We start from the raw sequence: 22,198 nt of genomic DNA, 5'->3' as shown, positions 1-22,198 counted from the left end.
AGCTCTCCACAACAAAGCATGTGAGATCTCACTGTCTTAAGAAGATTATGCCAGTGTTAATTATTTTATTTCCGCTTTAACATGCTACAATTGAGATAAGTGGCAAATTCCACAACCGTTGTGTGGGTTACAGCGACATCTAGTGGTTAGACTGCCCCTTTCAATTTTATGAATGAGCAATTTCTGGGAATCTTTTGTAGCCTATGGTGCAAACGGGTTAATGTTGCCCATTGTGTATGATTTATAGATGTAGTTAGCTATATGCTTCCATCTCAGCATGTGCTATTTCAGCTTTTGCCGTTTTATATTCGAATATTTAAAATTTGAAATGAGCAAAACCAAATTTGTACCATCATTACTGCAGTTTTCAGAGTAGCAAGTCGTTGAGAAATCACTCTAATTTGCTGCTTAGGAAGCATTTTTATTATTACCAATGTCAAAAAGAGTTGTGTTTTATAATATGTTTGTGAAAACAGTAATTTTCTAAATTCTTAGAGAAATAGAAATATTTAAAAACAGCATTACAAATGTCTTTGTTGGAATCGAATGCAGAATAATGTTGAATAAATGTATTAACTGATCCTGATACCATTATCAGAAACACTTAGGCTACCTTACATTTTTACAACAAAAATGACCTATACAGCAGTTTATTGTTGTCAAACCAGGAATATAAAATGAACTACACTGTTGAAAAAAACAGCATATGCTGGTGAGATATGTTTTGAAGCTGGGATGCTGGTCTAAGCTGGTTTATGCTCCCTTCTGACTAATCTTTCTGAATAATAAGCAAATTAGTTAGGACATCTGAGTGTACAATATTTCATCAATTAATATTCATGAGTCAGTCTGACAATGTTAATACATAAGGCCTGTCTAAAACTTTTCAGATCACTCCTATTCCTCTACACGCCTGTCTTCATGTCCTTCTTTGCCGGATTTGAGTGGTGTGTGTATATGTGCGTTTGCAAGTCTGTATACAGAAGGCCTGGTGTTTGCATTAGACATGCCTGAAGAGCTGTGAAATCTGCTGTATGATTAGTCGCATGCAGCTTGACTTTCCTGTTTTTGTAGGCTCTGGCCCATGACTCTTCAGACCTGCAACAAGCCACCCTCCATTTCATAGCATTTCCCATCATAGTGTCACAAACAGAGACGTTTCCGTCAAAAACCCAACAAACCAGTCACACAGCAGCACCGTATCTACAGTTAGCAGATCGGATCTGTTAACAAAACCAGCTCTTCAACTGTAGCCTGAGCTGATAATGCCTGAATGAAAACGTGTTTAGCAGAAGGTGTGAGGAGAAACGCAGCTCTGATGGAGTCCGAGCTGAGCATGAGGTCACTGATTTATGGCACCCCGCGGTCTTAGCCCGTACTCCCCTTTGCTACGATGAGAGCTGGTGGCCTCAGGCTCGAATTCAGGAGACTACCGGGGAAGCGCAGACGTGCTATCCACAGGGATCGTGATGAAATATGTACCGCCGCTGCCCTCTGCTTCTCGCACGGACCGAACTCTTCTGAACTTGTCCGCCCACGTCACCCAGTCCGCATGGGCTTAATCTAGAAATACTCTCGTTATCTTCATCTGCGATTGCAAAAGAACCTAGTTTCGGCACGTTTGGGGGCGGCTTGAAAAGTAACTCAAATAACTCACGTTAGAAGCCAAGCGACTTGGTCAGAGAGAGAGAGAGAGAGAGAGGGAGGGAGGAGAGAGGAAAGAAGTGAGAGAGTGAAAGAGAGCGAGTGGGGGTTGGGGGTTGTCATCGGTTTCTCATTCTGAGGTCTGCTGCGTTCAGAGAGCTGGAGGAAGTGGGAAAAACTCAGTTGGTCCTTTAAGAAAGTCGTGGGCTTGGATCTGGGGACCGCTCCGAACGCTTTCTCTTTTTTCCTCCCCCTGTTACCTCCTAATTTGGGATTTGTTTGGGAGCTGGAGAGCACAAAGTCTGTGAGAGTTTCGCCTTGCTGGGAAAGGTTGCTTTGATCCCGCAGCTTCAAAATGTCTGATTCCAATGTCAATGCGCATTTGGAGGGAATTATCTCAGACTTTGAAGGTTTGTTTTTATTTCTCTTACGATTCTTTGCAGTTTGTAAGGAAACAGTTGAGTCTTAAAATACAAAACATTCATCAGAATCAGAAATGGTGCTATAACTTTTAAATGCTCTCTTAAAGTGCAGCCAACTTATAGCGTAGTTATTGTCAATATCTTTATATTAGTATGCATGTGTATGTGTGTTTGTGTCCCTGGAGTCTTTTTCTATAGCTGAGTGTGCTGTGCTTGTATCACGCAGGTCATGTGGCCGTCTAGTGATCTGTTTGTGTGTGTGTGTGTGTGTGTGTGTATTTGTCGTACACAGTATGTGCTATTCTCTCTTTTCTGTAGGCTGTACACACAAACAGTCATGCATGACAGGAAACGTCCTCACTGTGTTAACACAAAAGCAGCTTTAACCATCAGCAAACTGACCATCATACCTGGCTGCCGTCCGGTCCTGCTGCTCACCTCCTCGAGCGTCAACGTCTGTGTTTCTGTCTTTTATTTTTTCATCGGTGTGCTCCTGGCATTGATTTGCTCTGTCATCCTCCCCTTCCCCCTTTCCTCTCTCAACACCTCTCATCCAGCTGCGAGAGACCCTGACAAACGCACACGCCTCTCATACACAAGACACATTCCCACTTGTCTGGATTTTCAATGTCATCACTTCTCGGAATGCGTTTTGTGCCAAATATCAGGAGGTTAGAGGACAAGGAACGGCATGCGGGTCAGGGCAGGGTGGTCTTCATGAGTCAGCTGATGACCTGGCTCACCCAGACGAGAGGCTTCTTCGTGGATATACACTTTGCCTCTGAGAGAAAGAGATTACTTGAATGGATGAGAGAGAGGGACAGGCAGAAAAAGAGGCAGACAGTTTGCTCTGGCTTTGAGCTAAAACTTACAGACAAATGAAGGAGGAAATTCCACAGAAAGCGCAAAATTCTGAGGGTGCCGAAAATGGCAGCTGCGACAGAAGTGGAGTTTCATCTCAGTTTAGAAGTGTCTTTGCGAATCTGAATGGAGCTGTGCTTTTCTGACAAAGCCAAACGTTTGACTAAATGGCATTATGAGTTAAATATACAATTTTGAATGATATGATCAATTACAATTACGCAAATAACAATATAGTACCAATATATTGTAAACCTCTAAAATTATGTAAATGAACAAACCAGAGTTAAAGTGTTTTTGTGTGCAATCTAGCGGTGGAGACTGGTATGGAAAATAATTTAAATAAAGGTGCAGCAACTATATACAGTTCTGCTTATGGGTATATGTGCAAAATACAGGGAAAGCTTGCCAAATCAAGATGCAATCAAGATAAAATGCAACGTCATTCATAAGTCAACACTGGAGTGAGAATGCTTAGATGCTCAAGACAGATAGAAACACACATGTTTATGTGTTTGTTTTCAGACTACAATAATTCTAGACCAGCCAAGTATTTATGGGTCTCTAAATGGGTCCTGTTGGAGTGCTCTGGATGACCTCAATTGGCACCTTTTGGTCATTTCATGGACACATGTCAACCATTTCAGACTTGGACTCATTACATTGCTAACAAATCAGACATCAGGAGGGGAAAGGCACTCTCATTATGCTGCGACCAAACCACTTTCATGTTGTTGCATGTCAAGCTAAATGTTGTCTCTAAAGTCATCATCAAGCGTGGCTATTTGCAGAGCTTATAGGCAGGACTGACCACACTATAAAGAGAAGTATGCACTTTATAGTGTGGTTCTGTGCAACGTTACCTCAGGGTGGGAAAAGTATCTCACAGCTGTATATTCACAAAGTCCATTAGCTTTGGTTAATGGCTAGTAAATGAACAAGCAAATTAGACTGGCTTTTATATGAAGATATGCCAGTCCTTTAATTATTGGTTAAAAAAAAATGTTTAGTCCAGTGTGATTTTTACCAGCAGGGCTAACTGAAAAACTAGCATAATTTCAAAATCTTGCTGGTGAAATTTGTCAGCATGTACCTTTTAATAAAACTAGATGGCTAGAGGAATGTCTTGCTAGTTAAGAATCCTAATGGGAAACCAGTGCACAACATATGCTATGCTAGCGATGCTAGTTTTCTCATCAGGTTAACGTTGTCCTGCCAATGACCGAACACATCACTTACAGCCTAATGCTGTTTTTTCACTTTCAGAGAAGGCTTGTGGTTAGGAACGGAGCAATAAATGACTTCCATTTATTTAGTGCTGGCCTCCGCACAAGGAAATGGGCTTAATATATGAAGCTCATAACTTCTGAAATTCATAACTGTACATTTGAAGTGTGAACATACCGATATACTCCATGGAAACATGTGCTATGTGCATGTGTTATGTTGAACAGTTACATGAAGTTTATGGCCATCTGTAACGGAAAGGATACTAAAAGTTCTTATTTTTGAAACTTTATGAATGTCGTCAGGCTTATCATAATAAGCCCGAGTAGTTAACCCTTGCTATGCTGTAGTACATGTGAAAGTGAGACTGTTATGAGTGTTGGTGTAACTCTGAGGCTGGTTAAGACTGGTTATAATGTACTCAGAGTCTCAAAACCATTGCACAATCATTTCAAGTAGATGTGTGGGTGTGTATGGGAGTGACAGTCTGGTAAGGGAGTTAAAATAGAGAGGAAAAGTTAATAAAAATAGAGATTAAAGAGAGGTGCATGAGAAATAGAGATTGCTGATAACAGCTGTGTCACATGAATTTTCATACCATTTTCCCCAGTCTTGTGATTATTTTTTTTTTTGCCTTTCTTAGAAATGGCCTTGTAAAGAGAGCACACTTAACAGCACCTACTATATTTGGGCTTGAATTAGCTAGTAAACAGACTAGTTGATTATCAAGTCAGAAAATCTAGTTTTGGTATCTGGCTTTGTCTAGTCAAAACTAGCCATTAGTTGGTTGACCAGACACCATTCTATTAAAAAAAGCTTTGCTGTCTCACAAAAACAAAACAACAAAAACGTAAATTCTTTTATCATTTTCTCACCCTTATTTCATTCCAAACCTGTCTGACTTACTTTTTTTCTGTGGAAACAAAAACCAGATATTTTGAGAAATGTTGATAACATTGTATAAACACTGAAACATTTATCAAAACACCTTTCTATATTTCACAGTATATATAAAACAGGTTAAACAGGTTTGCAACAATGTAAGCGTGAGTAATTAGTATATATATTATATCTATGTTTAGACCATCTACCATGTTCCAATATACAGCTGCTAGCCCGGGTGAGTTTCTCAATAGCAACTATGGTTGCAAGTTACCAATGAAGCTTGCTACCATAGTTACCTAACTATGGGAAACAAACCCCTAAACTATATTTTCTTGGTAACCACTAGTTGCACTTCAGTAGCACCTCAAATACTGCATGTCCCACTGTAGTTGCAAAATTCATAGTTTTTCACTAATACTCATAACCTGAAATGATACACAGGTCGAAAAAGTGAACCCAGAGCATTGTGCTATTAGCAAACTGCCCTGAAGCTTATCAGCCCTTACCCTAAAGGCTAACCGCAAGCAAGTGAGACATGACATGTTTTTTTGCCGTGATGAATTTGACAGTAGAGATACACACACATATTCGTTTCTCACCTGCACTGCCTCTGCTAACACTGCATTGGACTTTCCTTCACTGCGTATTGAGGTAAACCTCTACCCGTAGTTTAGCCCTGGACACTAACCGGTGAGAAGTCATGCATACGTATCAATCACATGCTCTTGCTTCCATAGATGTGCGTGTGTTGTGTGTGTGCATAAGCACAGGGTTGTGTGAGAGCGAATGCATCTGTGTGAGTTTGCATGTATGTGTTTACTCAAAGCTGCAGCTGTGTGTACTGTGAGAGATGGCGAGAGAGAGAGAGAGAGAGAGAGCTCTTATGTGTTTTCGTGCGGCCCATTTCCCACCACAGCCTGAGGCTACGTCACACAGCTCCCAAACTCTCGCAGATCAGCAAGGCCAAACATATCATTACAGCAGAATCACACTCTCTGTTTGTATCCTGTTGTTTTTGCCGGCACATACCTCAAACACCTCTGATTCTTCTGGCTGGGCAGATGTGACTGTGATAATTACGACAGATTGCTCTTGTCTGAGAACTGTTCAGAAACTTTGACAATTTCTGGGCTAAACAGCTATCAAACTATCTACTTTTATTTTAGTTAGTGAAGCTTGGTCGGGGAAGCATCACTATTCCGGTGGCTCATGCTTTGGTGTGCAACTAAAGACACAAACACAATATTAAAATGGATAATCTATCCAATGTAGATTGACAACAGAGACTTACAGTAAACAGTTACCTTGCAACAACTCAGAACAGAGCCAATGCATTTGACAGCAGTCACTTTATAGTGAAACTAAATAGGCCAGTAAGCGAAGAACTATATGCGAATAGTATGTCTGATGCTATAGGTTAGGGCTGCATGATATGTTGGATGGAATTGTCACGTGTCTCGTCAGTAAAGCAGATTCTGTGACTAGTAGTAAATCTCCATCACCTGCTTTCAAACGGAGCGGCATTTAATACACAAAGCTAAACTACAGTGAAGCTCTGTGTACTAAATGCCACTCCATTTGACTGATTTTGACTAAATCTGCTCAGAAGAACATCAGAGGTGAATCCTGATGTGTGGGCAGAGCACCGAGAAATAATGCGAGTAAGATCTGGATATTATTATGTGAAACGAAACAACTTACAATCATAAAGCGATCTGACAGAAGACCCAAGCATAATATCAAAGGTAGTCAAGGATATCAATAGTCAAAAGGATTTGGGACAGCAGGTACGGAGGATCAGCTTGTCGATTTGTGGCGACAGAGTGTTCATACAACGTGTGCTGGAAATCATATTTATTCTCAAGTCTTTCTCGTGTTCACAGTCGGGACTCTGGATGAAAATCTGTAAGTGTGTGGTGTGCAAAACGGTGAAATCTAGGACTTTTTGTCCTCATGTTTGTGGTCTCTCATATTCTGAAAATCTCATGAGATTAAAAAAAAACAATTGTGCATCTCCAGCCTTAATCAAACTCACTTGCCTGTATTAGTAATCCTGAAAAGCTTAATTAGCTGGTTCAGGTTAGTTTTGATTAGGGTTGGAGCTAATATGTGCAAGACAGTGGCCCTCAAGGAGAAAACCTGCTCTATATAGTATTTGAAACCACAGACGGACAGAGTTTCAGAGTCAGACACCTTTGAAGCTCTCATCAAATGTGTCTAGCCAGCTCGCACTGTCAGAAATACACATGCCCCATACTGAGATAAAGATTCTTATGTAAGAAGTCATGTGCTTGTTTTGGCTGTAGTGCACTGTATGGTTTTTATACTGTACTTTATAGAGTCCAAAAGTGATTGGACTACACATTGAAATCTGCCTGCAATCATTGACTTCCTGTCTGTGAATGAAAAGGATGTTTGAGGATAATGCTGAGAGAGATTAATCCTGTTGTTTATCAAACTATTATGATTCATCTGTGTATGCCTTTATATAGCATGCAGTGCCAAGTATATTATTGCCTGGACTAAAGAAACAAGACAGACAATGTCTCTTCCTGTTTAACACATATTCACAATCATTTTCCGTTGAGCCATAATCCTGCCCAAGGAATTGTGTGTGTGTGTGTGTGAGTGTTCACTGCTAGTTTAAGTTTTGTTGATTATGTTTGGTATAATCACAGAATGCATAATGCACAGTTATTCAGTGCATTCAAGATTCCATTTTAATCCAGCCACACTTTGAATTGGCAGGAAATGATATCATCAGGGCGCAGCTTAAAAGAAACCCCCCTCCGAAGATGACTCATGAGAAAAATGGTGATTCTGTCCTCTGGCACATGAGAAAAAGCAAAGCAGTTCAAAATAAATGTATGTTCTAAGTCTGAATTGAGAGTATCACATATCCAATCATAACACTGGTGGTGTAAGGAGAAAAAAACATCACTCAACCACTCAGAAATGAAACAAATGCCTGGCAGGCCTCTTCACTTTACCCAAATGCAAAGGTTCTGTAAAACAGGACCACCGGTTTCCATCCTTTCCCGCTGAAGGAAGGTCAGTTTTCCTGTGTGCTGGAAGAAAATGGATCCATGCGTGCGGTGTTATGAAAAGCATGTCACTGAATAGCATAACATATATTGCCGAGGTACATAATGAACACCTATATGAGACATTGGATGTCCTGAGAAACACTGAACCTGCTCTACTGACGATCTAGATATATATATATATATATATATATATATATATATATTGTGACGGAGGAGCCAACGACAGACACAGTGGGCGTGGCGTCAGGCCTCGAGAGGCTTTTCTTTATTAACAAAATAAATAATAATACAAAATAATAAAGTGTCCAGGGAAAAGTGTCCAAATAAAAGGGGGATCTGGTGTCCTCGCTGTGCCGCTGGGAAAGTGAAGGTTGAGGCCGTGTTCCAGGGGAAAGGGTCCAGGTAAGGGGCGGAGTCCGGCGGTCGCACGCGCTCCCCTTTTCTGGCCCGGGCGCGGGGCGCGCGCGCTTCTTCCGCGGCGTCTCCGTCGTTTCTTTGCTCCGGCGGCAGAGTGGGATGAGCTGTGTGGTCACAACCTGACTACGGGGTCCCACGACGCACTTCTCGGACGGCGGGGTGAGGTCCATCGCGCACCCTTCCTGGACCCACGAGGACACCAGCGTGCATGCACGGGGAAGAGACCGGTCTCCCGAGGAGAGGCGCCGCAGGGCATTTAACGGCGGCGGTGACAAGGCTAAATCCCCTCAGGTGTGCCTCGTCACACGCCGCCAGACCTGGCCAATACCACGCCCCTCCTCTCGAACACACCCACTCCCGCCGGGAGCCTGGTGAAGGGCGCGAATATGATGGTGACAATAAAGAGGAGGGGCAGCCGACTATCACAATATATATATATATATATATATATATATATATATATATATGTATTTAAAAAAATCAAGCTTAATATTATTTAATTTATATATTGTTTTATTTCACATATCTTTATTTCTTAAGAATAGAAATAGCCACCTTTAGCCTATACACTTTTAGTTTTCCTGTTTTGTTCAATAGCTGGATGCATATCTGATCACAGCAATTTTTTATTTATTATGAATAAAGCTGCCAATAAAACTTCAAACACTGATGCTCTCCCACACTAAACTAAGATCCAGCTGTGAATTGGATGCCTTGAAGTTTGTACAACAAAAAGGCAAGACTTGCAAAGGCCCTTTGCATCCATCCAGCATTTATTGACCCCACAGAAAGAAAATTGAAATTTTCAGGGTAGTTTCAGAGATGCCAACAAAAGGTTCCAGTAAGTAGATTATACTGTTTATCTTGCTAATGTGCCATGGGCACCTATGCCAAATCTTACTAGGCCAGTCATAAAATAGTCGCTGAGCTTTAAAACCAATGTGCTAAAATAAGCCACTTGGAAAATACTTAACTTACACATGTCCAATATTTTGCCAGCACTAGCTTAAAAAATGACGGGATGTTGTTAACAAATATTAGTGCCAAGGGCCCATGCCGTTCTACAAAAGAGAGAGAAAGAGGGAGGGAGGGAAAGAAAGAAAGAGAGAGAGAGAGAGAGAGAGAGAGAGAGAGAGAGAGAGAGAGAGAGAGATGTGGTTTAATGCTTGGACAGACCAACTGGATAGAATAGCAACCACCTGCTCAGAACTTAAAGGCATAGCACTGCTGTTGGCCATTAATATGACTGCTGTGTCTGTGCATGACTCAAGTGTCTAGAAATTTCCTGGGGATTAGTATAGACAAATGTCCTGAGTGACCAAGCATGCCATTGTTTGTCTCTTTCTGTGGAGCGCCATGTTGCAGATAATTGAAAAATCTAATCTTAAGGTTGTCCAGCTCCAGTTTCAAAACCTCATCAATGTTTGCACTCTAGCTATGGATTACACTTTTTTTTTGGCTTGATGCAATGCCAGCAGTCTATCTCTCCCTCTGTACTAGCAACAGAATTGAACCAGGGCTCAGGGCAAAAATGTTAAAAGTTACAAAAATGCACCTGATGCATCATATGTAGTGGCGACATAGCTAGATAGACAGACATTTAGCTAAATATTTCTGCGACCCGTTTAAAGTAATTTACTTCAGTTCAGTCCAAATCTTTTTCAGCTCGTTCTTTGTTTAGTAGTTAACACGTTAACACGTTTGAATCCTCTGTTTAATGAGCCAGCAAACGAATTAAAATCCACCATCACCGGAAGTCAGACAAATAAAAAAAGAGATAGTTCCGGTTTAACGACTAGAATGATATTTTGCTCCCGCTCGGACCGAGTGTAATAAAGAAATCATATGCGAACCGGTTCAACCGATTCACTGGAAAGATTCGACTCAAATAAACGAACCGGACACGTCTAAAACCCATTGCGCTCGAGTCAGGCGATGGCGGTGTTCATTCAGGCGTGAACACTCAAGCTGCAGCTATGTTTACGAAACATTTGAAGCGCGTGAAATCAGGTATTTCAAAAAAATATAAAACCAAAAAAGGGTTCTTACTTCAGACAAGCATTTATGTTTACTTTCAATTATATCCCCGCCGACACAAAAGACATTTCTTTACACGTTACGGAGCGACCATGCGAGCGTTTTAACCCGGTAGAAAAGTTTAAACATTGCAAACTTTCTGTACCAGTGCTTTCAGAGAAACAAATTCCGTTTGTTTTGATGATATCGGTCAGTCTTTTTTATATGTATAAAAAGTTTTTTTATTTAATTATTTAAACTTTCTTAGATGACCTAATTTTGGAAGACATGTTCTGTAATGTTGTTTTTGGTCTAGTTTTAACTAAACCTGTTGTAGTTATGTTTAAGTAATAATGTATTTATTTATCTGTTTTGGGGGAGTTTGTCTGTTTAAAGCTTTAAAAAGTTGCCTGATTTTTTTATTTGTATTTGTATTTGTTTACAGCACTAAAGAGGTCATTTGAAGTGGAGGAGGATACATCCACAAACCCATCCCCTCTTTCACGTAGAACGACCAATCCTCTGCGCTCGTCCACCTCTTCTGCGAGCAGCCGTTTCCACGACATGAGGTCGCTCAACTCCGAGTCCACCTCCAGGCATGCTTCGGAGTCCTCCTCCAACCAGCGCTCTCCAAAGTCCAGCCTGAGGCGCATAGAGTTATTGGGGGGCCGTGTCCCAGAGACTGTGTCGCGCAGGACAGAGATCTCCATCGACATCTCCTCCAAGCAGGTGGACAGCTCACCCAGTCCCGGTATCGCCCGTTTCGGCTTGAAGAGACCAGAGGTCTCGCTCCAGAGTAAAGCCACAGACGGGCCTCTTCACAGAAGGGCTGAGGGTAACAACAGCAGACCCCAGGAACCTCCAACACCCCCTAGGAGAGCTGACCCACCAGTATCTGCGTCCCGGATCCCTGAGCTGTCCCAGAGGCGAGCAGAGCCTCCCAGCCCTCTTGAGATCTCGGCTCCGACTAGACGGGCTGAGATGCACATTAACAGACAGCTGGACACACCGTCTCCTGCAAGGGATTCGGAGAACAGCTTCACCTCCGCAGCCAGCATCACTCCTACCTTCAATGAATACAAAACCCCTCCGTCAGTACATGAAGCCCCCCTAAGGCCTCTGGAGAGTAAGTCACATGCTTTTTCATTGCTAAGTTACTGTCTGGCTAGATGCCTGCATGATCTGGATCTGATATTTACACTGTGAAGTGCGCTTTTATATTCAGCAGGGTTTATAAACAGAAAGTATTTTTACTCATTTTTCTAGTTAAGTTTAGTTTTTCAGTTTTGTAGTAATTTTGTATCAAAATGATAATTTGTGATATAGACAAAAGATTATGTCTTTGACATTTTTGGGAGATTTTATTGAAAACAATACAGCATTTTGTCAAGTGTGTTTTTCTACTGGTATCCTGGCTGATGTAGGTCTTGACTTTTTTTTAGATTTTTCTGTGCTGTTTTCAGTTCAAGGTTTGGACAGAAATTAATATTTTAAAAAGCCCTTTATCTGTAAATCATGTTTTTTTTAGATTGTGCTGGTTTATATCCTGTAAGTAAACTTTTTTTAATTAATATTTAGTTAACTCTTTTAAAGATATTTTTAAAAATAAATCAAAATACAGTTTTTACTGAAAATACCTTTGAAAAATTTTATATATTCTGTTATACATTTTTTCTCACCATGAAAATAGTTATAGAAACTGGCTTGGCGTTAAACTCAAACAAACAAACGAATTAAAGACATATTATGCCCCTTTTTACTATATGTATTATAATCTGTTGTCCCCAGAATGTGTCAGAAGTTTTAGCTCAAGTCTTAAAAAACTGTTTTGATTCTGATTATTGCTTTTTTAGTTTTTAACCATATTAGTTTAAAGTTCTGATATGTAATTTTCTGAGTACGTACATCTGAAGGACACAGACAGAAAGTGGCTGTCAAAGGCATGCGAGGACTGAATTAAGTTCTCATTCACACGCAAGTATACATTGAAAACACACAAGTTACAAAAACAGGCAGTTAATTATGTCTGTGAAGGTAAACAGCTGGGAAATATGTTTATATTAGATCTGTGTGGCAGTAGCAATATAAGTTAGAGTAAATAAATCAATAAATCCACTGCTCTGTTGTCTCCTCTGAAGCTCTGTTAGCATGTTTTGCTCAAACTTTCTCCATGGCATTTGAATTGGTACACCACTGTGGCTTGTGAGATCTTAATGACTGGCCTTTGGTGGAAACTTACAGATTAATTGTCAATATTGTTACTCTTTCCAACACAATACTGAAATATGATATAATATATATTAATATGATATATTTAATTAATATGATATATGATTATTTTGAAATACACTTTCAAAATACTGAGTCAGTCATTGAACGATTTACTCAAACAATCTTTTTTGTTTTTGCTTTGAGATGCATAATATTTCTGCTCTGGTTTTTGTTTTGATCTATTCATGGTGGCATTCTAATGCTAAAACAGACAGTGAAAGCATAAACTATTGGACGTTTTTCATAAGCGAGTGACAATGTCATCATCTTACACGTCATTAAAACAAAAAACATGATATAATTGTAGAAAATGCATATCCTACATCCCTATTTCCAGGTTCAAGCTAGATTTCAAATGACAGATCTTTCCATTGTCAACAAAGACATTCGAACCCCACTTTATACACATTGATTTAGTCTGAAATCGAGGTTCGCTGAAGCTTTGTGTTTTGAGAAGCGGGCGCCCATGAGAACGTCGTCTTCAGGTTGAGTGGTGATCAAATCACACAGAATCCAGCATATGGTAATGAGAAAAACAGAAACTCCTCATAGGAAAGAATGTTGGAGCTGTATCACTGAGTGAGGTCAACAGACCCGATGCATTGTTTTAGTGCTGAATCAAAACTGAGATGATCAGGATTCCTCTTAGGCAGTGATACAAATATGAAAAGTTTCCATATAACCCTATCTACTCTCTCTCCGCTCAGATAGACAGGGTTTCATGCTGTTTATCTGATCAAAATGTATTCAAAAGTTGCTGTTTTAAGTTTAAATGCAACCCGAGCAAGGTTATTCTTGCACTCGTACAGAAAAGACCTGATTTGGGACGGTATCAGTTCTGAGTGTAACACTGGCTCAGAAACCGTATTCCAAAGTCATGACTAAAAGCTGCATTGAGCCAATCTGAGAAGTTTTAAAGCGCCAAATAAAGAAACATTTATGCAAATCTTGGACATGGACGCAGTTTTTCTCAACCTTCTGCTCTCGTGCTCTCGCTCTCATTAGCTTTCTACATTACTCTCAAGATTATAAAAAGAAAGGAAAGTTCACTCGGAAAGAAATCTGTCATTATTTACTCATCTTCATGTCATTCCAAACTCGTAAGACGTATTCGTCTTTGAAACAGTGGCTTTATCCAAAGTCTTATCCTAGTCACTTTACATAATGGATAGATTTAGACGTATAAACATCATCACTGGCTCATTCCCAAAACTCACTGGTTCATAATTGAACTTTTAGATTTAACACATCAGTGTTTTGATTGCCTGCCCTTCAAAAGAAGCGACAAATCTCTCTTGTTTTTCGAAGACAAAGGAAAGCCAAAGATTTGGGACTGTATGTGGGTGAGCAAATGATGACGGATTTCATTTTTGGGCTGAAGGTACAGTTCACCCAATACAAAGACTTGTTATTTCTGCCGCTCATGTTTTCTATTTATCAAGCCCTTCCATTGCTAAGCATCTGTTTCTTATTGGTCTTATTGGTCCAAGGTCTCCCCCATCAGATTCCACATTTGCATATGAAAGATAGATAAGTCTCTAGCTCAAGTGTTATGGCTGAGATTGTGAGAATACGGTCTTGCAGCCTAGCTAAGGGGCTTGTTGGTTTGCGACACATGTGTTCAGCTGGTGGGTGTGTCTGTCCAGATCTGGAGTTCATAAAATGTGCTGCGTAAAAATAGACACCGTTTAAATTTCAGCTTTTACACTGTATACAGAAAACGGAGTGGCAAACAGAGTAGAGAACATGAATGGTTCACATAACCTGGCGTGTTTGCCTAGAAACGTTGACTTCACTGCATTGAAACGCAAGCGCATGCTTTAGACAGTGTTTTTCTCTATTTTCTGTTTTTGTGAGCATTGCTGTCCTTCTTTGGCTTTTCATTTTTCTCGAGGATGAAATAAGACAGAAACTCTAAAAGAAAGCCTTCTCAGGATGTGATCCAGGAAGCCTGCAGCACATTTGGGTTTAATTAGTGTTCCTGCACAAGCCCCTGGATGCAGCGAGCGGAGCCCTGCTAACACAGCCCAGATAAGGAGAAGCAGAGAGAGATAAAGCACTAAGTGCCAGGCAGAACAAAGCCTCTGTAAAGTGTCTAGATGAGGGGAAAATCAACTGACCTCTGATTTGGGAATTTTTTTTTTTTACTTTAAACTTGACTAAATATTTCAGACCAGTGTTAATAATTTAAAGCACATGTTGGTGTTCAGGAAGTGGGATGTGAATATAATGCACTGATTCAGGGGATTCGTTTAAATGAATTTACAGAATTTGACATTTTATAACTTTTGTAGTTTACTTTCAATATATGTATTCATCAAAGATGCACAGATTTAAACTGGAACAGAAAATATGCTCACAATGTAAAGTTTTTTATTTTTAGGTGAATAGTTTAGTTTTACACCATCTTCAGTCTAGGGCTGCGTATACTACTACATCTGATATTACAATTGTTAGTTCAGGTCACACTCTTTATGCGTTTAGGAAAAAAACCTTTAACAGATGACGAGGAGTGCTTACTCACTAGTTTGTGGTTTGTGTCTGTGTTACTCATGAAGAGCATTTATTGATTTAACGGGGACTGCTGGATGACTTGGTTGTGACCTGAAGGGATGAGAGGGAGTTGAGCTTTCATAATGAACTGAACAGAATGACACATTTACCAGGTGACCACTGGTCTGTTTCTGCCGGCCTGCTTTATGAATTCCCCCTGTGAATTTGTGTGGGAAAATTCCTTCAGGTTCAGATCACCCCTAAAGGAAAAAGTTCTATCACAAAAGCTCTTTGTCATTGACCGTTTTGATTGTATGTGCAATGATTCGTTTCCCCAAAAACCATCCCATCTTAAAAGTGTGTCTAATAGAAACCGTTTGATTTGTAGTGAATATTCTGCCCTGGGAACGCTGCGCTGCGAGGTCAGTTTATTCTATAACTTAACGTGAGGTTATTGGATGTATCTTTTTTTATTTTCTCTATTTTTGTAGCATGTGTGTTTTTTATGTGTTAGTCCGAGGGAGCATGCCTTTTTGAATAGTCACTGAGAATTTGTTTGGAAGACCTTCACTGAAGTCATTGTGTGTGAATTTTTCCTTCCCTCTCAAGCCTGAGGCTAATGGAAAGTTATATCCCCGCAGGGATCGACTCTTGTCATGCCAGTTTTCTCTTAAATGAGGTGTGACCTCTGATTAGACCCCAGCCAGCCGGACAGATCTCTTGCATTTGTTCTGCTGATACAGGACCATCGGCAAAGCATTTGGTAATTGGATTTGCATATTGTGAGAGATGCTGCGGCATTAAGAATTATTGTTTATGATGTAGACTTAGGCTGTCTGGATCTTGCACTTTTATTGCCAGGAGATTCGCTGAGCATTTTAATGTCTGTTCATTTCATATGCGTGTTTCTGTAACCTCATCTTTTAGCACTCTGTGTTTTTACTTTTTTCACACTCTGAATAGTTTTTGTCCTCTCTTTTTTTTTTTTTGGCGTTTTTCTAAAATGTCATTAATTTTTCCAACAAATTACATAATGAAATGATGTGTTGCGTATATTGTGCAAATGTCATTTCAAAACAAAAAAAATGTTAGTTAATATAATATAATTAAGTGCTTAACAAATGCACTTTTTTTTAGACTATGTGATAAAAATTACAACTATATTGAAAATGATGCAAATGCAAAAAATAGCAAAAAAAAAATTAACTAATATTGTCATTGGTCTTTGTCTGAAGCAAATTCTGTTATGTTTAAGATTGCGTATCTGTTGTATATCAAACATGGTCTTCATTGACAGTCTTGTCATTTGATAATTTTTTTTTTTTTTTTTTTTTGGGACACGATGCCTGTAGTTGAAGAAACACCCACATTTCCTACAGGAAACATTACAGAAAAGCTTTTTTGCTTTGTTGGCTTTATCAGGAAGTGATCTAAAGTAGAGTTCATATTCTTATACAAACACACACTCATGCGCACATTCACACGAGCTTCCTTCCTTGAGCCATCAGCTGTGACCGGTTGACCTTGCTCTATTTCCTTTGGACTCAGCATGGTAAACGGCGCAGAACTGCTCCTGGCATTTGTAGGAGGCTTTTAAGTTTGCTCACAGGCGTGTTAAAACCATGACTATTGTTTCCAAGGAGCTGGGGACAGGAAGAGAGAAGGTTTCATAGTTAGGTCATCGCTGTCATGCTGCTCGAGGCTAAGATGAATTGAGAAATCTGTTGAAGTGACGCAAAAGACCTTCCTGCTTTTTAAGAGGAGCTTTGATGATTCAGACACATTTACCTCCTTTTTTACTCAAGAGTGACCTCCACCCTGACTTCAGTAGAGTATTCTGGGCATACCCATGCGTTTAACAAAACCAAAGCACTTTAAATGTCATGCTAATAGTGCAATGAGTTGTAAAGATATTAACGATTAAAGGGATTGTTCACCCAAAATTAAATATTCTGTCATCATTTACTCATCCACATGTCATTCTAAATCTATTCGACTTTCTTTCTTTTGTTCAACTGACCTCTGTCCATAAATCTGCTGGCACATCTAAGTAGTAGAGACCTGCTTACTGTGGCAGAAACCTCTGACTGTGAACCTTTAAGGTCTTTTAAAAAGAGATTTTAATCCAAAGACAAGACCATAATTTGAGGCTGAGTAAGATCCTAATTGAGTTATGTGGTCATTTTCTTTGGCACTTGATTTTAAATGGCAGTTTATCCTCAATGACATTTATTTTTTTTGTTGTTGCTTTGGACAGAAACTTGTTTTCTTATGGGAAGAACATACCTCAGAAATGAAAATGTACTAATGTATGTACTAAGCCAGTACATGGCTGTCGGGAAATAAAGTAGCATAAAATTGTGTCTTGATGGCGGATCAAAGAACCGTCACAAGCCAAAACGCTTGCATAGCACTGAGGGTTGTGGCCTGAAGACTGTCATAATATTTTCTATGTGCTTTTATTGCTATGATACAGATACTGTGTAACTGAGATTCAAAATTGACTCTATCAAGTTCCATACCAATAAAATAGCAAATATAACAACTAAGGATTATTATTGGTGGCCTTTTCCTGCTCCAAAGTCTTCAGTTTTGAGGTAAAATGAATAAGGATGCACCGAATATTCAGCCACTGAAAATTTTCGAAAGACTTTTATCACAGAAACAATACGAACAAAATGTTGTGATGATGCAAACAGAATCCGTGACCTACACGTGCTTGTCTGAAGCAACATGTCTTCGACGTGGACGTATTTCAGAATATCTGAGAAGGACACACGGACAGCGATTTGCAAAACAGGTAATGCCGAAATTTCAAGAGCATATAACTGCAGATATTTCAGCAATTATTTTCACGACAGCCATATGGTAGCTACTCTTCATCAAGAAAACCCTGCCACCCTTTTCCTCAGGAAGTAGATTGGGCTCATCTAGTGTTTAAATATGTATTATCCACTTTGCACATTTGCAATTCTTGGTGCATTTGTTGTTAAAGTTCTACAGTTAACATGTGGGCTATGGCAGTATTTGTTTTGATACATTATTATGTTGTAGGCCTACAGAGAAAATGTTGTTTCTTTAAGCAGTTGCACTTGTTCTACAGAGAAAAAAATTAAATGCACTTGAGAACATTTCATTTTGCAACCTTTCAGTAGGCCTGCACATTATTATTTAATGTACACTAGTCGTTGGCAAGTTAAACCTTTTAGTTTGAATTTTATTTCATACTGTGCATTGTGGCAATGTGCTCAATAAATATTTCAGCCTTGGTTTCCTCTTTTTCGGTTTTCATTTTTGGCCAAGAATTTTTTATATTTCGGTGCATCCCTAATGAATACTATAGGCAGAAAAACGTAATACATAATACATGGGAAGATTATCAGTTAATAAAAGCTTATTTTGTGTGATTGTGTGAAAACACTTTTCCCCCTTTCACAGACAAGGCTTAAGTCTAGTTCTAGATTAAATGTAAATCTTAGCTTTTTCAAATAAACAAAACTTGCACTGACTGATCTTAAAACATGTCATTGCCTTAAGATAAGATAAAAGTAATTTCATAAAAAAGTATGTTCATAAAAATGTCCTAATTGAACTATGGCCTAATCCCGATTTAGTCTAAACCGAAACCAGGCCTTAGGCTATTGTGCATGATTTGTAATCTCATAAATTTGGCGTAAATTTAAAGGTGCTGTATGTACGTTTTGACTCTTCTAGAGCCAAAAAAAATACCATATGTTTGAAAATATTGAGGAAACATGTTATGTTTACATAGCAGTGTCTGTTATGATGATGATAATAATAATAATTCTGTAGCCAGTAATTCTACTGTTAAATGTACTTTCCGGGGCAGAATGCCTTTTGTTCTTTAGTACCCATTTCAACTGCTAGCTATCAATCTTAAATATTACACCTTTAACATTTGTATCGCATAACCTGCTCCATGTATGGTATTTCTAACATATTAAACTTGCTTGGTACCTGCTACAGCATTGTATAAGTCACAATAAAAGAGCTCAGTGCATCCTAGAAGTATACTAAAGGTTGCTTCAGCAAAGGTGTTGACTCAAGTTTGCATTTGTTATTGCTGGGTTTAAAGCAGGCCATACATCGCCGTCAAACGTGAGCAGAACATTTTGTTTTAAAAGATTGGTTTCAGGTTTCCAGGGTTTCCAGCAGATTTTACCAAACATTTCATTTTAAAAGTGTTGCAAAATGGGCAAGAAGCAGTGAATTCTGCAAGAAACAGAATTTTGTGGAAATGCCACCCTAGATGTTTTTCCATTTGATCTGTTGTTTTCAGTTTCAAACAGGTATTCTGAACTTCTCTGTGTCTGCCTTTGCTCGTCAAACAGATCCTCAAACTTCCTCAAACTCACAACACTAGCGTCTGAATTCTTATAGAGCAATGTTTTCAGGGCACCACAGTGTGAGATATGAATATTTGAGTTAAAGCTGTCTGTGCATACTAAGCCGGCATAGAAAAGAATTTGGAAAATTGCTTGCATCACCTTATTTGTTTGTTGCAGACCATCATTTACTTCTCCATTAAGCACACTAGATGACCATGCAACTTTTCTAGAGGGCTGAAGGAGTGAGTTCCTGAGACGAGTGGAATGCTAGGAGCGCTCTTAATTTTACTGTGTTTGGCACATGCACTCTCCTCGGAGAGCCCTGCGAATGTCAGCGATGGGATGATCTAGAAGTTTCCAGCCTTTTTTTTTTGTTATTTCTTTTTTTTTCTTGTGTGAGAAGTTACCGAGGAGACTGAGAAACAAAAGAGAGCAAGAAAAGGTGATATGGAGGTTAGCGCAGCTCATTGATGCAGCGGTTAATGTCGCGGTTTGTCAAGCGTTCAAGCAGTATTTGATCACATCTGTGCTTTCAGGCCTCTGTGTCACATTTTCAGCTGCTTCACGTCTGCTGTTTGGCCAGAGACGAGTAGATTGAAAATGAAAAGTTACTTATTATATGTTCGGATTCTTGAAATGTTCGTATTGATCTCATTTTGAGGCTACACCACATCAGCAAACTTTCCACTAGTCTCTCACACACACACACACACAGATACAGTGTTGGATGTCTGAGTTGGCTTTGCTCAGTAGTTATTACTCAGTCCAGAACTATTCCTGTGAATAGTCCCCTTTTGTGATAACTTTTTTGCATCTAAGGTGCTTGCAAAAATTTCCAGCTACTTCCACATCAGGTTGATTTAGACTAACTGTAGGCTTATTTTGGATCCAGATATTAAAGAATAAATAAAAGAAGTAGTGGAGATCGAGGACCACATGGATGTGAGAGGAAGTAATGAATGTGGTTTTGATGGCTGTTGTATGCTGTTATTTAATTTCAGGTTGAATTCCTGTTAGAATTGTGAGTTGTATGTTATATTGCTCGCTTTCTCTTTTTCTCGCTCTCTCTATCTGCAGCTTCTTTGAGGACCAGTAGGAGTCACTGTTCTACAGGAGTCTTACCTTTTTCCATCAGGTGAAGATATTACAGTTTGACAAAATGTTTTTGAGATCAGAGCTCAATAATATATAAATAGGTACATTTTGGTACATAAGGAGTCTCTGTGAGGACTGTGGTCTTTTGTAAGTTACACAAAACAACCGCTGATGTAGACTTGTTGTGGTTGAAAGTTTAATGTTCCTCAGGACCATGACACACACACACACACACACACACACACACACACCCCGTCCCATGAGGCGCCTGTGTGCTTCATTTAAAATTAAATTTACTGTGGCGACTTTGAAATGCTAATAGCTAGAGTTTATTTTCATACAAACAGTAGGAGTTTACATAGTTTTGATACATGCCGAGTCTCTGCTAATCTAAATGTTTTTTTTTGATAACTCTTACAGAACCGACCTCCCATTTTTTTTGTCGAAATGTATAAGTTGAGAACCAATGGCCTAAAATAGATCTCCGATCCAGAGAGAAAAGCTGTCTAGATAGAGCAGTTTTCCTACTAAATCATCTTCGAGTCCTTGTTCACACGTGTCCTCCTCGGGCTCTCTGTACTGGAGAGAACAAAAGAGCTGCTGTGTGGTGCGGAAGCGAGTGGTGGTTTCTCATCTGCATGAAGCATGCTGCAGAGCTGGACGAATGGTGACAAACAAGCCTTTGACTGCATCTGACTATGTTTTCTCTAACGGCCTCCTCACCATGACTCTACATTCCCAAAAGCTCTGGAAAACAGGGCGGCATCCGCCCACTGAGGTTTGCTGCTTAATCAGTGTTTCCCATGTAAAAGGTTAAAAAAAAAGATGGTTCTGGATTTTAATGCAGCAAGTTGGTATGTAAATTTTAGAGATTGTCAGGAAGCTTATCACAATATATCCAATTTGTCTTATCAGGATTTTCTTTGGCTTTGTGTTGGCTATCATGTGCTGTTTGTGGTACTACAGGGTTAAAAAAAATGCTGAAATAATTGTAAGTGCCATTTTAGTTAATATTGCTTCGTTCACAATATTCTAATTTTGACAAACTCGTCTATGTTCATGAGCGGTGGCAGAAGGGTGGTGTTTGAAAACAAGGGATCAAACAGACTCACAAGCTCAGTATGAGTCTCTGTCAGTGTCTCTGGCTGTTGGCCCTGACTCTGCGGGGCCGTAGTGTGAAGGCATCCCTCCACAACTGTGAGTGTGTGATTTGTGCAGCTCTTATACTTTTACAAACCCCCGGCCTCCCTTTTCTCGACTTGGGCCTCGTGGTTTTGACTGGGGATGAGCGTGTACAGCTGGCTCCCCTGCTCTTGTGTCGGGGTCAGAGACCCTCTGTGCCAGCTGTACCCCCCACACCCAGGCCCGGACGGACACGCTGGCATGGCTTGTGACAGGCGCTTGTGGCCAAATTATGTGTCTCTTGGCACGCAACAGGAATAATGATATCTGTTCTTATCTGTCTGTCTGC

The 22,198-nt window shown here is 39.8% G+C and overlaps 1 protein-coding gene across 5 annotated transcripts in view; it reads left to right on the top strand.

Annotated features, from left to right (window-relative positions):
* The window catches only part of sept9a (septin 9a), a 63,331-nt gene that overhangs the window by 15,435 nt on the left and 25,698 nt on the right, over positions 1-22,198 (top strand). For 3 of the 5 annotated variants that reach the window (XM_043235884.1, XM_043235888.1, XM_043235887.1), the window contains one exon: positions 10,965-11,645. In XM_043235884.1, coding sequence (XP_043091819.1) covers positions 10,965-11,645 — 681 coding nt within the window. Of the gene's footprint in view, positions 1-1,716; positions 2,055-10,264; positions 10,514-10,964; positions 11,646-22,198 lie in introns of those variants that run through there. The other 2 variants (XM_043235885.1, XM_043235886.1) reach the window with 2 other exon arrangements.

Source organism: Puntigrus tetrazona, chromosome 3 (genome assembly GCF_018831695.1).
Source record: "Puntigrus tetrazona isolate hp1 chromosome 3, ASM1883169v1, whole genome shotgun sequence".
Taxonomy (NCBI): Eukaryota; Metazoa; Chordata; class Actinopteri; order Cypriniformes; family Cyprinidae; genus Puntigrus; species Puntigrus tetrazona.
The sequence above is the reverse complement of the archived record's forward strand: the minus strand, read 5'-3'. Positions and strand labels throughout refer to the sequence as shown.